General features: G+C 39.7%; 1 protein-coding gene across 2 annotated transcripts in view; it reads right to left on the bottom strand.

Annotated features, from left to right (window-relative positions):
• Positions 1-452: 452 nt before the first annotated feature.
• Positions 453-16,897, bottom strand: part of MRPS14 (mitochondrial ribosomal protein S14) — a 28,744-nt gene continuing 12,299 nt past the window's right edge. For both annotated transcript variants that reach the window (XM_082404186.1, XM_082404185.1), the window contains exons 2-3: positions 7,066-7,224; positions 453-906 (exon numbers count right to left, since the gene is read on the bottom strand). In XM_082404186.1, coding sequence (XP_082260312.1) covers positions 724-906; positions 7,066-7,224 — 342 coding nt within the window. In that variant the 3' untranslated portion in view covers positions 453-723. The remainder of the gene's footprint in view (positions 907-7,065; positions 7,225-16,897) is intronic.

Genomic DNA, 16,897 nt, shown 5'->3' with positions numbered 1-16,897 from the left:
CTCATTTCTGTTACAGATGAAATAAATATGAATATAGAGAATATATACCATTCTAGCAAAACTCATCCTCTTTGGACAGATTTTCAGGGCTTCAAGAGACATATTTTGTTCTAAGGGCCCTTGAAGATGGAAAAAGAAAACAATTAGTGGTTCTGTTTTTGTTCAGCCATCACACAAAGAAGTTGAGCATTAGTTAGCTAATCCAGAGCATCAGCTTTACCTTCCAATGTACTGTCTGTGTAACGATCAACTAAAAGTAAAGTGAGCTGTGCAGGTCAGGGTAGCCATCCCAGGATTAAAAACTGCCATAGATGAGCACTGACATGTACGTCAATGAGTTGAATTAACAAGAAGATAATACTGCTGTATGAAATAATGCTCTTAAAGTACAGGAACACTTACATGTTGCCAAAAGATTAAACATGAAGGAAAAGACAACTATACAGACCATATTTCCACAGAAGTATTTTTTATTACTCTGCTCTTCACACTATGCTTGGGAACAGTAATTTATTAAGTCCAAGAGAAAAGATAATTCACTGACAGAATGAAACTTCCAAACTTTTTCATTTGAAATTTAAAAGTAATTTAACTATAGACAGCATCAGGTAGAGAAGACCTTTATTCTGGACCCCCATAAAAACTAGGTTTTTGTCTATTAGAGAAGTCTCTTCTTGCCAGAACTGGTTTTCCTGTAAGCTCAGTAGGTTCTGGAGCTGATTATTACCACATTGCTCGCTGCACCCCAGACAGTTGCCCATGGTCGGCTAAGTGACGGAAGACGATACGACTAAGCCTCCAGCGCCGCTTTACACCTCGTGGACGGGATGTCATAACACACCGATTTCTGATTCTAACGGGACAGCTATCCCGGGGAAGGGCAGCAATTTCTTCATCAGCCACTTCCTAAGGGAAGTCACAACATTATTTACACAGATCACATGCATTTATTTATTCTAGATGATTAGTCAATGCTCAGAGGAAGAGAACAAAGGGCTAGATTCATTAATGTAGCCAAGTTTGGCAAAAGAACCCTGGACACCATAGTGAACTTTAACCTCTGAGTAGAAACAAACAGATCAGAAAAATGACAGAAATGTTTGACATACTCACAATGTAATTTTTCAAAACTTAATTGAAACAACATAGATACACAAGAATCCACAAACCATAAGTGTAAAGCTCAACAAGTTTTCACAAACAGAACATAGCTGTGTAACCAGCAGCTAGATTAAAAAAAATTATCCGCACCCCAAGCCTTCCCTCTGCCTCCTTTCAGTCACTGACCTCCTGGCTAAGAGCTAACCTGGTTACTAACACCACAGATGAACTTTTCTTGTTTTGATTTTATATAAATGTAACCATGGAGTATAATAAAAACCATTCTTTTTTATTCATTTCTGTTTGGCTTCTTTCACTCAATAAAATGCTTGTGAGAGTCTTCATACTGGTGCATGTGTTGTAATTTGTTCATTCTCATTGGTGCTGATTTTTGTTGTGTGAATATGCCATAATTCATTTATCCATTGTACAGATGATGGACATCCGGGTAGTTTCCAGTTTTGAGCTATTACAAATAGAGCTGCTATAGACATTCTCATTTCTCTTTTGGAAAATATATGAATGCGTTTCTGTTGTCTCCCCAAACGATTTTTTCCCAGCTTTACTGAGATATAATTGACATATAACACTGTATAAGTTGAAGGTGTACAATGTGATGTTTTGATGCATGTATATACTGTGAAAAATAATTACCACAATAAGGTTAGTTAACACCTCCATCGCCCCACATAATTACTTTTGTGTGTGCGCGAGAATACTTAAGATTTACTCTTTTATCAACTTTCAAGTATATAATATGGTATTGTTAACTGTAGTCACCATGTTGTACTTATTCAACCCCAGGACTTATTCACCTTAAAACTGGAAGTCTGTACCCTTTGGCCAACATCTCCCCATTTTCCCCAGTCCCCAGCCTCTGGTAACCACCATTCTACTGTTGTTTCTATGAATTTGGTATTTTAGATTCCACATATAAGTGAGATCATACAGTATTTGTCTTTTTTCTGACTTACTTCACTTAGCATAATACCCTCAAGGTATAGCCACGTTATTGCAAAGGGCAGGATTTCCTTCTATTTTATGGCTAAATAGTATCGTACTCTGTGTCTGTGTATGAATCACATTAAGTGCCACATTCATCTGTTGATGGACATTCAAGTGGTTTCCATGTCTTGGCTATTGTGAATAATGCTAGAGTGAACATAGGGGTGCAGATATCACTTCTATTTCTATCTAGTGATTTCATTTCCTTCAGATTTATACTGAGAAATGGAATTCCTGGATCATACATGGTAGTTCTATTTTTAATTTTTTGAGGAACCTCCATACTGTTTTCCATAGTGGCTGCACCAACTTATATTGCCACGAACAGTGCACAAGGGTTCTCTTTTCCACATCCTCGCCAAAACTTATCTCTTGTCTTTTGGATAGTAGCCATTCTGACAGGTGTGAGGTGATAGTTCTTTGTGTTTTCATTTGCATTTCCCTGATAAGTGATGTTGAGCATCTTTTCATGTACCTGTTGGCTATTTTTATGTCTTTTTTAGAAAAACGTCTATTCAGGTTCTCTGACCATTTTTTCCAATTTTTAAAAAATTAATTAATTAATTTTTATTTTTGGCTGTGTTGGGTCTTCATTTCTGTGCGAGGGCTTTCTCTAGTTGCGGCGAGTGGGGGCCACTCTTCATCGCGGTGCGCGGGCCTCTCACTATTGCGGCCTCTCTTGTTGCGGAGCACAGGCTCCAGACGCGCAGGCTCAGTAGTTGTGGCTCACGGGCCTAGTTGCTCTGTGGCATGTGGGATCTTCCCAGACCAGGGCTCGAACCCGTGTCCCCTGCATTGGCAGGCAGATTCTCAACCACTGCGCCACCAGGGAAGCTGACCAATTTTTAATCAAAAAAAATTTGGGGGCTATTGAGTTGTATGACTTCCTTACATTTTCAGGGTATTAACCCCTTATCAAGTACATGACTTGCAAATATTTTCTCCCATTTTGTAGGGTGCCTTTTCATGTTGTTGTTTCTTTTAGTGTGATGTAGTCTACTTGCTTATTTTTGCTTTTGTTGCTCGCACCTTTGGTGTCATATCTAAAACATCACTGCAAAGACAAATGGCAAAGAACTTTTTTACCCTTTGTCTTCTTCTAGCAGTTTTACACTTTCAGGTATGTCCTTTAAGTCTTTAACCCATTTCAAGTTAATTTTTGTGAGTGGGGTAAGACAGGGGTCCAATTTCATTCTTTCGCGTGTGAATATCCAGTCTCCCCAACACCATTTATGGAGAAACTATCCAATACCCACTGAGTATTTTTGGCTCCCTTGTCAAATATTTGTTGACTACGTATCTGTGGCTTTATTTCTGGGTTCTTGAGTCTGTTCCATTGGTCTATGTGTCTGTTTTTATGCCAGTACCATACAATTTTGAATATTATAGCTTTTAAATCAGGAAATGTGATACCTCCAGCTTTGTTTTTCTTTCTTGGGATTGCTTTGTGACTATTTGAGGGTCTTTTGTAGTTCCATACAAATTTTAGGATTATTTTTTCTATTTCTGCTTCAATTTCTTTCATCAGTGCATATAGTTTTCAGTGTACAAATCTTTCACCGTCTTAAATTTATTTCTAGGTTTATTATTAGTTTTGACGCTATTGTAAATGTGATTGTTTTATTTCTTTTTCAGATAGTTTATCAGTGTATAGAAAAGAACCAAATTTTGTAGGTTGATTTGGTAACCTGCAACTTTACTCAATTTATGGATTAGTTCTAACAGTCTTTTGGTGGAGTCTTTAGGGTTTTCTATATATAATATCATGTTGTCTGCAAATAGAGTTTTACTTCTTCCTTCCTGATTAGATGCCTTCTATCTCTTTTTCTTGCCTGATAGCTCTGGCTAGGCCTTCTAGTACTCTGTTGAACAGAAGTGGCAAGAGTAGGCATCCTTGTCTTGTTCCTGATCTTAGAGGAAAAGCTGTTGAATTTGGTTTGCTAGTATTTTGTTGAGAATTTTTACATCTCTATTCATCAGGGATACTGACCTGTGGTTTTCTTCTTGTAGTGTCCTAATCTGGCTTTGGTATCGGCAATGCTGGGCTCATAAAATGACTTTGGGAATGTTTCCCTCTTCTTCAATTTTTTGGAAGAGTTTGAGAAGGATTGGCACTAATTCCCCTTTAAACGTTTGGTAGAATTCACTCATGAAGGCACATGGTCCTGGGCTTTTCTTAGTAGAAACCTACTGATTCAATCTCCTTACTCATTATTGGTCACTTCAGTTTTAGTTCTAGTTTCTAGTTTCTAGTTCTTCATGATTCAGTCTTGATAGGTTATATGTTTCTAGAATTTATCCATTTCTTCTAGGCTAGCCAATTTGTTGGCATACAATTGCTCTCATCAGTCTCTTATGATTCTCTGTATTTATTTGGTATCAGCTGTAATGTTTCCTCTTTCATTGCTGATTTTATTGGAGTCTTCTCTCTTTTTTACTATGTTAGTCTAGCTAAAGGCTCAACAATTTTATCTTTTCAAAAAACCAGCCCTTAGTTTCACAGATCTTTACTGTTTTTCCGGTTTCTATTTTCATTTATTTCCGCTCTGATCTTTGTTTCTGCTAACTTTGGGCTTACCTGTTCTTTTTCTAGTTCCTTGAGGTGTAAATTAGGTTATTTCCCATAAGATTTTTGAATCATACAAGTCTGAAACCTCTGGACTGAAGATCAAGTAGGAGGAAAATGTGGTTTGAGGTGAAGTTGAAGAAGAAGGAAGGGCAGAAGCCCACAGAACCTTGACACCTATGGTAAATACTCTGATGGCTGGAGATGCAAAGATGAGTGATCAAGTGAGATTTACATTTTTAAAAGATCATTTGCAATGTAGGGAAATAAATATGGTAAGGGCAAAAATGGTTCAGGGGAGAAAAACAGAGATTACTGCAGTAGTTAGCACTAAGGTTGTGTCAGTACAGATTTATTCTTATGTATGTGGTTAAAGTATGTGTATTACTGTGTGTGTGTGTGCATATGTGTGATTGACCCTGTACTAGACTATGATGGAAGCAAAATAATTACTCTAACATATTAGAAGTACATAAATGAGAAAATGTATATGAAAGCCACTAAATTTATATCCTATTAAGCATTAAGAGTCGTTCCTGATCTCCAAAAGCTTATGCATGTGCTGCTATTAAGAAATACTGAGAGAATTATATAAAACAACATGATTAAGTCAATGAATGGTAGACAGTAAATGCTATAGAGACAGGAGAAATGATTGGGCTGGCAGAATGAAGTAAAGTTTCATGGAGACAGAACTTGAAGAATACCTACAAATTGTTTACATATGTGTGAATGTAAAGATTTAAGGCAGTGTACAAATGAGGAAACTGGGCAAAGAGAAAATGAAACAAAAGAGCATTCTGTGAGAGCCTGTAAGTTTGTTAGCACTGGGGCATAAATTTGACTTGTAAGCTAGTTGGCAGGCAACATAGCGCCATGATCAGTTCCCATAGAGTCTCTGCACAGCTACTGCTGGTTCTCATACCACAGACTCTTCTGGGGATCTTCATACATTTGTCCTCCACAACATCTTAAACTGAGTTTCTCAGGAGCCACTTCTTATTACTCCCTAAATATAGGCAAGTAGCTTAATGTCATTACAGTAAAAGCCATAACAGAATGGTCCAGGGCACTCAGTGTTCTGCTTATCTGGCTTAATTCAGACAAGATTTAAAAAGAATCCACAGTAATGAAGGGCCTGTATATTATTCTCCAAATTTATATAAATGAAATATTATTTACTCTGAGCTTTTGATAAGTTTAATGGCCTTGAGTTTGAGTTATACTCTCTGATAAGACTCTTGAATGCAGGTATTTTATGTCACCAGTTAGGCAGGACTTATGATTCAGGGAGTCAAACAGAGTTGACATTCTCTTATTCAAGTTAAAGAGTGTGACAAGAAAGTAAATCTAAATGGAAGGCCACCTCATGGGCAGAGGAATTCAGAGAGGCAGGCTTAGGGATGGCCCTGGATAAGAAACGGTGTAGGCCATGTGCTGGGCACCTGGCCCCATGCATTGGCAAAGACTCCCAGTGCCTTGAGAGTTGAATGATTGGGATGACTGGAGAAATAACTATCCAATTTCTGTGTGGTTACCATGCATCAGTACTTTCTAAGCACCACCTAATGAAATGGTTAAAGAGCTAGTTAAGAATGAATAGTTCCTTTTTAATTTGAAACTCATCAAAATCAGTTACAAGGGTATTTGTTTATGTTGACTGAAAATATCTGATTATATTCTCCAAAAAGTATATTGATACTAAGTTACAACAAACAGTATTAAAAGTGATCCGGGGCTTCCCTGGTGGCGCAGTGGTTGAGAGTCTGCCTGCCAACGCGGGGGACACGCGTTCGGGCCCTGCTCTGGGAGGATCCCACATGCCGCAGAGCGGCTGGGCCCGTGAGCCACAGCTGCTGAGCCTGCGTGTCTGGAGCCTGTGCTCCGCAACAAGAGAGGCTGTGATGGTGGGAGGCCCGCACATCGCGATGAGGAGTGGCCCCCACTTGCCGCGGCTGGAGAAGGCCCTCACACAGGAACGAAGACCCAACACAGCCAAAAATAAATTAAAAAAAAAAAAAAAAAAAAAAAGAAAAAGGGCTTCCCTGGTGGTGCAGTGGTTGAGAGTCTGCCTGCCAATGCAGGGGACGCGGGTTCGGGCCCTGGTCTGGGAGGATCCCACATGCCGCGGAGCGGCTGGGCCCGTGAGCCACAATTACTGAGCCTGCGCGTCTGGAGCCTGTGCTCTGCAACAAGAGAGGTCGCGATAGTGAGAGGCCCGCACACCGCGATGAGGAGTGGCCCCCGCTTGCCGCAGCTAGAGAAAGCCCTCGCACAGAAACGAAGACCCAACACAGCCAAAATAAATAAATTAGTTAATATTTAAAAAAAAAAAAAAGTGATCTGATTTGAGTTAATGATTTTATGGTAGATACTCATCTTACTTAGCTAACCTGAAGGTCTTTTGGCAGAATGGTATTCTTCCTGAGAGAATTGATCCGAAGCCTCTCATCTGCATACTCATAGGCCATTTTTCTTCTCTTCACATCACGCAACATTTTCCAATCTACATAGTAACTTCGAACTTGGCCTGAAGCTGATGAAGGAACCACCTAAGAGACAGAGACAAGGAACAAGTGAAGGACAGTCAGACCCAGACTCTGCCAGTTTCTCCATCCTGTGATCCTCTTTTAGTCACTATTTATGACCTTTTATCCCCCAAGTAATTATGGATAACTTTAATAATTTAAAATAATAGACTTAATTCAGAACAAATAACTTTTACGGACATACATTAAGGCAAAATGGTGGTAATTAATACAATGCCAATAATGTGGGTTGGAAAGTGAAAAATTTTCTGAGATTTTTTTATATAATTCTGTTTTACCTTTACTTAGGTTAATAAATATATGGTTCAAAAGTCAAAAAAGTATAGAAAGGGGGGGAGATCAAGATGGTGGAGTAGAGAGACATGGAGCTCACCTGCTCCCACAAATATATCAAAGATACATCTACATGTGGAACAATCCATACATGATACCTACTGAAAGCTTGTGGAAGATCTCAGACAACCAAAGCTGCAAGAAAGATTTCCGCAAAACCACGTAGGATGAGGGGAAAAGGGAGAAGTGGAATTGGGATGGGACCTGCACCCTTGGGCGGGAGCTATGAAAGACGAAAGGTTCCCTCACCCTGGAGACCTCCTTCACTGGCTGGGAGGTCTACTGGGACAGACAGGGAGCTTCAGAGGCTCAAAAGCAGAGTGCAGGAGCTGGTCTGCTGCCCCACAGGGTAGAGAGACCAGCACAGACGGTCTCTGCCACATTGCCACACTTTCCAGTCCGAGGCGCGCCTGCTGGCGTGCATAGCGATTGGGTGTTGAAACTCAGGCTTCAGCAGACAGACCTGGGGAGATGACTCGGTTTGGCTGTGTGAAGACAGCTCAAAGGGCCTGGAGCGTGGCCTGAGCTACAACTGGGGGTGTGCACAGGATGGAGCATGGGGCTGCCGTAGAAGCCCCACTGTCAACATGGGAAGGGAGGGGCATGGGTCCACTATAGCAGCCTCACTATCAGCATGCTCACAGCAGGGCACAGCTCCAACTGCAGCGGGTTTTGCAAACTTTGTGGGCATGCACACATGGAGGTGGCACTGAATACTGAGGTGATCACTGGCCCTCCCACTTTAGGTGTGGGGCTGCAGCTCCAGAGGACTTTCTCGCCCATGGTTTTGTGAGGGTTTCTCACCCATACCTAATCTCCAAGCCGATTCCAAGCACTCCTGCAGCAGCTGCAGCCCCTGAGGGCAGTGCCAGCAAGAGTGATCTCTGTGGGTGTGCACACCAGGTGGCAGGCAGTGTCACAGAGTCACACATCACAGCAAACAGCTCCTGGGGAGGAACACAGGGGCTCCTTTCCCAGAGGGAGTGCTCTAGTCCTGCCTACCTCACATTGAAGCTTAGAATCGGATCTAGGGGTTTCCACTCCAACAAATGGGGAGCAGACTCTACCCCTGACAGGGTTGTAACAATCGCAGAGAAAAGAGGAGGCCCTGCCCAACATCCAGGGCAGGCTCCAGTCAACACAATGTCAAACACACCACCTATATCAAGGAGACAAGGGCCAGTACACCCTGAGGAAAGACACAGCAAGCCAAAAACAGCCCTCACACCAAAAGTACTGGACTCATACAGTCTACACAGGGTCACTCCCACATAAAAACAGCCCTTCAAAACCACAGTAGACAACTGTTTTCCCTAAATTCAGAGTAAGAGGGACTTCCCTGGTGGCAGAGTGGTTAACAATATGCCTGCCAATGCAGGGGATACAGGTTCGAGCCCTGGTCCAGGAAGATCCCACATGCCGCGGAGCAACTAAGCCCGTGTGCCACAACTACTGAGACTGTGCTCTAGAGCCCGTGAGCCACAACTACTGAGCCTGTGTGCCACAACTACTGAAGCCTGCGCACCTAGAGCCCACGCTCTGCAACAAGAGAAGCCACTGCAATGAGAAGCCCGTGCATTGCAATGAAGAGTAGCCCCGCTTGCTGCAACTAAGAAAGCCCACGTGCAACGAAGACCCAATCAGCCAAAAATAGAATATAAATAAACAAATTTAATATTAAAAAAAATAAATTCAGAATAAGAGAAATATAAGTAAAATGAAAAAGCAGAAGAATTACTCCCAATTAAAAGAACAGGTGAAATCCCCTGAAAGAATAAGCAATGAAACAGACCTCTCCAGTCTACATGACCCCAAGTCCAAAAAGGAAGTAATAAAAATGCTGAAGGGAGAGCAGCCAAGATGGCAGAGAAAGACCCTAAGCACACCTACTCTCACGAGCACACGAAAATCAGGACAATCTGCAGAACAACCATTGTTGAAAAGGACTGAAACTTAGCAGAAAAGATTCTCTACATCTAAATACATAAAGATGGAACCACAATGAGATGGGTATGAGGGGCACACTCATGATATAATCAAATCCCACACCCCCAGGTGTGCAACCCACAAACTAGAGAATAATTATATTGCAGAAGTTCCCCCAAAGAAGTGAGAGTTCTGAGCCTGTCAAACTCCACCCCCAGCCCAGGGGTCTGGCATGGGGAAGAGGAGCCCCCAGAGCATTTGGCTTTGAAGGCCAGTGGGGCTTGATTGCAAGAGTTGCACAGGAATGGGGGAAATAGAGACTTCACTCTCAAAGTGTGCACACAAAATCTCACATGCACTGGACCAAGGGCAAAAGCAGTAATCTGATAGAAGCCTGGGCCAGACCTACCTGCTGGTCTTGGAGGGTGTCCTGGGGAGGTGGCTGTGGCCCACCCTGGGGACACAGACTCTGGTGCCTGATATATCAGGGAGCATTTATCTGCATGTGTGAGCTCTTGTGGAGGCTGACATTTTGGCACCAAGACCTGGCCCCACCCAGCAGTCCATAGGCTCAAGTGCTGAGAGGCATTGAGGCAAACAACACAATGGGCAGGGACACAGTCAAACCTATCAGCAGACAGGCTACCTAAAGACTTCCTGAGCTCACAGCCTCCTCTAGATACGCCCCTAGACATGGTCCTGTCCATCAGAGGACCAACACCCAGTTCTATCCACCAGGGGACAGGCACCAGCCCCTCCCACCAAGAAGCCTGCACAAGCCTCTACACCAGGCTCACCTACCAGGGGGCAGTCACTAGAAGCAAGAAAACTACAGTTCCGCAGCCCGCACACTGAGTCCACAAACACAGGCCAGACACTATCCTGGGACCAGCTGGCCCCTGGTCCTTGAGAGATGAGAGGGGAGTGCACTGCTGGGACACAAAAGACGTTTCCTACAGAGGGCCAGTTTTCCAAGGTGGAGGAACGAAACCAACCTACCACATACATAAAAACACAAATAGCAATTTACATAAAATGAGGCAACAGAGGAATATGTTTCACACGAATAAACAAGATAAAACCCCAGAAGAACAACTAAGTCACGTGGAGATAGGCAATCCACCCAAGAAAGAGTTCAGAGTAATGATCGTAAAGATGATCAAAGAACTTGGGAGGAGAATAGATGCACAGAGCAAGAAATCAGAAGTTTTTAAAAAAGAATTAGAAAATATAAAGGATATAAAGAACTAAAGAAAACAATAACTGATATGAAAAATACACTAAAAGGAATCTATAGTAGACTTAATGATTCAGAAGGACGGATCAGTGAGCTGGAAGACAGAGGTAGTGGAAATCACTGCCATTAAACAGAAAGAAGAAAAAAGAATGAAATGAAATGAGGACAGCTTAAGAAACCTCTGGGCTAACATCAAGCACACTAATATTGGCATTTTAGGGATCCCAGAAGGAGGAGAGAGAAAGGGTCTGGGAAAATAATTGAACAGATAATAGCTGTAGACTGCCCTAACCTGGGGAAGGAAACAGTCACCCAAGTACAGGAAGTGCAGAGAGTCCCATACAGGATTAACCCACAGAGGAATACACCACAATGCATTGTAAGAAAGATGACAAAAGTTAAATATAAAGAGAGACTATTAAAAGCAACAAGGGAAAAGCAACAAATAACACACAAGGGAACTCCGATAAGGCTATCAGCTGATTTTTCAGCAGAAACTACAGGCTAAAAGGGAGTGGCATGATATACTTAAAGTGATGAAAGAGAAAAACCTACAACCAAGAATACTCTACCCAGCAAGGCTCTCATTCAGATTTCATGGAGAAATCAAAAGCTTTACACACAAGCAAGAGCTAAAAGAATTCAGAACCACCAAACCAGCTTTACAGCACCTGCTAAAGGAACTTCATTAGGCAGAAATGAAAAGGCCACAACTAGAAACAAGCAAATTACAAAATGGAAAAGCTCATTGATAAAGGCAAACATACAATAAAGGTAGAAAATCATCCATGCACAAAGCTAGTAGGGAGGTTAAAAGACTAAAGTAGTAAAAATCATTTGTAACCACAGTAAGCAGTTAAGGGATACACAAAACAGTCAGACATAAAATGTAAAATCAAAAACAGTAATAGTGAGGAAAGGAGACTACAAATGCAGTGTATCTGAAATGCATTAGAAATTGAGATGAGCAACTTGAAACAAGCATGTATAAATATAGACTCCTATACAAAAACCTCATGGTAACTGCAAAACAAAAAATCTATGATAGATACAGACACAAAAAGAAAAAGGAATCCAAACATACCACTAAAAATAGTCATCAAATCACAACACAGGAGAACAGGAGGAAAAAGGGGGGAAAAAGACCTACAAAAACAAATCCAAAGCAATTAACAAAATAGTAATAGGAACATACATATTGATAATTACCTTAAATGTAAACAGACCAAATGCTCCAACCAAAAGACAAAGACTGACTGAATGGATACAAAAACAGGACCAGTATATTTGCTGCCTATAAGAGACACACTTCAGATCTAAAGACGCATACAGACTGAAAGTGAGGGAATGAAAAAAGGTACTCCATGCAAATGCAAATCAAAAGAAAGCCAGAACAGCTATATTTATATCAGACAAAATAGACTTAAAAAAAAAAAAAAAAAAGACGGTTACAAGAGACAAAGAAGGATACTATATAATGATCAAAGGGTCAATACAAGAATATATAATAATTTTAGTGGGGGACTTTAACACCCCACTTACATCAATGGACAGATCATCCAGACAGAAAATCAATAAGGAAACACAGGCCTTAAATGACACATTAGACCAGATGGACTTAATTGATATTTATAGAGCATTCCATCTGAAAGCAGCAGAATACACATTCTTTTCAAGTGCACATGGAACATTCTCCAGGATAGATCACATGCTGCGCAACAAAGCAAACCCTGGTAAATTTAAGAAAACTGAAATCATATCAAGCATCTTTTCTGACCACAACACTATGAGGATAGAATTCGACTAAAAGAAAAAGACTGCAAAAACACAAACACATGGAGGTTAAACAATATGCTACTAAACAATCAATGGATTACTGAAGTCAAAGAGGAAATCAAAAAATACCTGGAGACAAATGAAAATGAAAACACAACAATCCAAAATCTATGGGACACAGCAAAAGCAGTTCTTAGAGAGAAGTTTATAGAGATGCAAGGAAACAAGAAAAATCTCAAATAAACAGCCTAATCTTACACCTAAAGCAACTAGAGAAAGAAGAACAAAGAAAACCCAAAGTTAGTAGAAGGAAAGAAATCATAAAGATCAGAGCAGAAATGAAATAGAGACTAAAAAAATAGGAATGACGATGAAACTAAAAGCTAGTTCTTTGGAAAGATAAACAAAATTGATAAACCTTTACCAGACTCATCAAGAAAAAAAGGGAGCAGTCCCAAATCAATAAAATAGAAATAAAAAAAGAGAAGTTACAACTGCCACCACAGAAATTCAAAGAATCATGAGAAACTACTTTGAGCAACTATATGCCAATAAAATGGACAACCTAGAAGAAATGGACAAATTCTTAGAAAGGTACAATCTTGCAAGACCGAACCAGGAAGAAATAGAAAATATGAACAGACCAATTTTAAGTAGTGAAATTGGGTTGGTAATTTAAAAACTCCCAACAAGCCAAAGTCCAAGGCCAGATGGCTTCACAGGTGAATTCTACCAAACATTTAGAGAAGAGTTAACAACTATCCTTGTGAAACTATTCCCAAAAATGGCAGAGGAAGGAACACTTCTGAACTCATTCTATGATACCACCATCACCCTGATACCAAAACTAGACAAAGAACCCACACAAAAAAAGAAAAGTACAAGCCAATATCACTGATGAACATAGACTCAAAAATCCTCAACTAAATATTAGCAAACCAAATCCAACGATAGGTTAAAAGAATCATATACCATGATCAAGTGGGATTTATTCCAGGGATGCAAGGATTTTTCAATATCTGCAAATCAATCAGTGTGATACACCACATTAACACATTGAAGAATAAAAAGCATATGATCATCTCAATAGTTGCAGAAAAAGCTTTTGATAAAATTCAACATCCATTTACGATAAAAACTCTCCAGAAAGTCGGCACAGAGGAAACCTACCTTAACATAATAAAGGCCATATATTACAAACCCACAGCTAACATCATACTCAATGGTGAAAAGCTGAAAGCATTTCCTCTAAGATCAGGAACAAGACAAGGATGGCCACTCGTGACACTTTTATTCAACATAGTTCTGGAAGTCCTAGCCACAGCAATCAGAGACAAAAAGAAATTAAAGGAATCCAAAATGGAAAAGAAGAAATAAAACTGTTGCTATTTGCAGATGACACTATACACAGAAAATCCTAAAGATGCCATAAGAAAGCTACTAGAGCTCATCAACGAATTTGATAAAGTTGCAGGATACAAAATTAATACACAGAAATCTGTTGCATTTCTATACACAAACAATGGAATATCAGAATGAGAAATTGAGGAAACAATTTATATTGTTATATTAACAATATGAACAATTTATATTATTAACAATAATATAAACAATTTTCTTTTTATTTAGAGAATACTTTATTAGTTTCTGTAATCAAACCCATGTAGATAAGACCTTACATATTTAATACAGTGTGTTACCCCTGTACAAATGGAAAAAATTATGTTTAACGTTTTGAGACCAATATGGCTGTTGATTTCTGTACAATGCCAACCCAACATGGTACAACTGGGATACTTCTCCAAAGTTGACAGCACAGCTAAAGTTTCCCATCAAAAGAATAAACTACCTATGAATAAACCTACCTAAGGAGGCAAAAAACCTATACTGCAAAAACTGTAAGACACTGATGAGAGACACTGAACATGGTACAAACAGATGGAAAGATATACCATGTTCTTGGATTGGAAGAATCAATATTGTTAAAATGACCACACTACCCGAGGCAATCTACAGATTCAGTGCAATCCAATGGCAATAGGTTAGATAGAAATCAACCACAAGAAAAAGACAAGTGTAATCCAATGGCATATCAAATTACCAATGGCATTTTTCACAGAACTAGAACAAACAATGTTTAAATTTATATGGAAACAGAAAAGACCCCAAAAAGCCAAAACAATCTTGAGAAAGAAGAATGGTACTGGAGGAATCACCTTTCTTGACTTCAGACAATACTACAAAGTTACAGAAATCAACACAGTATGGTAGTGGAACAAAAATAGACACATAGATTAATGAAACAGGATAGAAAGCCTAGAAATAAACCCACACACTTATGGTCAATTAATCTATGACAAAGGAGGCAAGAATATACAATGGAGAAAAGACAGTCTCTTCATTAAAAGGTCCTGGAAGAAATGTACAGTTAAGTGCAAAAGAATGAAATTAGAACACAATAGATAAAAATAAACTCAAAATGGATTAAAGACCTAAATGTAAGACTAGATACTATAAAACTCCTAGAAGAAAACATAGGCAGAACACTCTTTGACATAAATTGCAACAATATGTTTTTGGATCCACCTCCTAGAGTAATGGAAATAAAAACAAAAATAAACAAATGGGACCCAGTTAAACCAAGCTGTTGCACAGTAAAGGAAATCATGAAGAAAACAAAAAGAAAACCAACCAACTAGGAGAAAATATTTGCAAACAATACTTCTGACAAGGGATTAATTTCCAAAATATACAAACAGCTCACACAGCTTAACATAAAAAAAAAAACCCAATCAAAAAATGGACAGAAGACCTAAATAGTCCTAAACAGACATTTCTCCAAAGAAGACATACAGATGGCCAACAGGCATATGAAAAGATGCTCAATATTGCTAAGTATTAGAGAAATGCAAATCAAAACTACAGTGAGGTATCACTTCACACAGGTCAAAATGGACACCATCAAAAAGTCTACAAATAACAAATGCTGGCGAGGTTGTGAGAAAAGGGAACCCTCCTACGCTTTGGTGGGAATGTAAATTGGTGCAGCCACTATGGGAAACAGTATGGAGGTTCCTCAAGAAACTGAAAATAGAGTTACCATATGATCCTGCAATCCCACTCCTGGGCATATATCTGGAAAAAAACTCTAATTAGAAAAGATGTATGCACACCAATGCTCATAGCAGCACTATTTACAATAGCCAAGACATGGAAGCAACCTAAGTGTCCATCAATAGATGAATGGATAAAGAAGATGAAATATTACTCAGCCATAAAAAAGAAAGAAAGAATGCCATTTGCAGCAACATGGATGGACCCAGAGATTATCATACTAAGTGAGGTAAGTCAGACAGAGAAAGACAAATATAACTTACAAGTGGAATCTAAAAAATAGTACAAATGAACTTATTTACAAATCAGAAACAGACTCACAGACACAGAAAACAAACTTATGGTTACCAAAAGGGATAACAGGGCAGGAGGAAGGAGAGGTAGATAAATAAGGAATATAGGATTAACAGATACACATTAGCATATATAAAACAGATAAGCAAGGATTTACAGTATAGCACAGGGAAATATATTCAAGATCTTGTAATAACCTATAATGGAAAAGAATTGGAAAAAAATATATATATATATAAAACACACCAAATATAACCAAATCACTTTGCTGAAATCAACTATAGTTCAATAAAAAAATAAAATTTTAAAGAAGTATAGACATACAGTGGATTCACCCTCCCACCTCGTCCCTCACCAGCCAAGTGACCACACCCCCACCTCCAGAGGTAGCCAGTTACTAGTTTCTTGTGCAGCCTTCCAGAGATTTTTGTCTATAAAATACATGTACACACGCCCATTCCCATGTTTCTTCCCCTACCCCCTTTTTTCACATTTAACAATACATCTTGGAGATCTTTCCATATCCATATGCCAAAAAGCTTCCACGTTGTTTTAGGTCACATAATATTCCACTATATGGATGTGACCAGGTTCAGGAGACACCTCAAAATATGGCTCCTTTGGCATACTGACTATTTCAAGCAAATGGAATTTGAGAAACAGCAGGTGCAAGAAGGACTTTCTGACCTTCCCCTGAAACAGGTCATAAGACCCTTATGTGAGAGGTGCCCTCCCTATAGCCAGGGCATGAAAGAAGCATCTTTATCTCTGAAGCCTGAGGGACACTGAGAAGAATCTGAATAACAGGCCTTGCTAAGTTTCCCTTAGTTTTCTACACTTAGCCCATACCTTTCATCTTATCACATTTCCCCATGACTTTCCAGGCTTCATCAAACCTAGCACAAAACCACTCAGGTTTAACTTCTTTGGGTCTTCATTTCCCTATGAAACTTCCCGTGTTGGGTAAAACTTACAAATTTGTATGCTATTCTCTTG

This window comes from Balaenoptera borealis (genome assembly GCF_965194805.1).
Source record: "Balaenoptera borealis genome assembly, chromosome: 1".
NCBI lineage: Eukaryota > Metazoa > Chordata > Mammalia > Artiodactyla > Balaenopteridae > Balaenoptera > Balaenoptera borealis.
The sequence above is the reverse complement of the archived record's forward strand: the minus strand, read 5'-3'. Positions and strand labels throughout refer to the sequence as shown.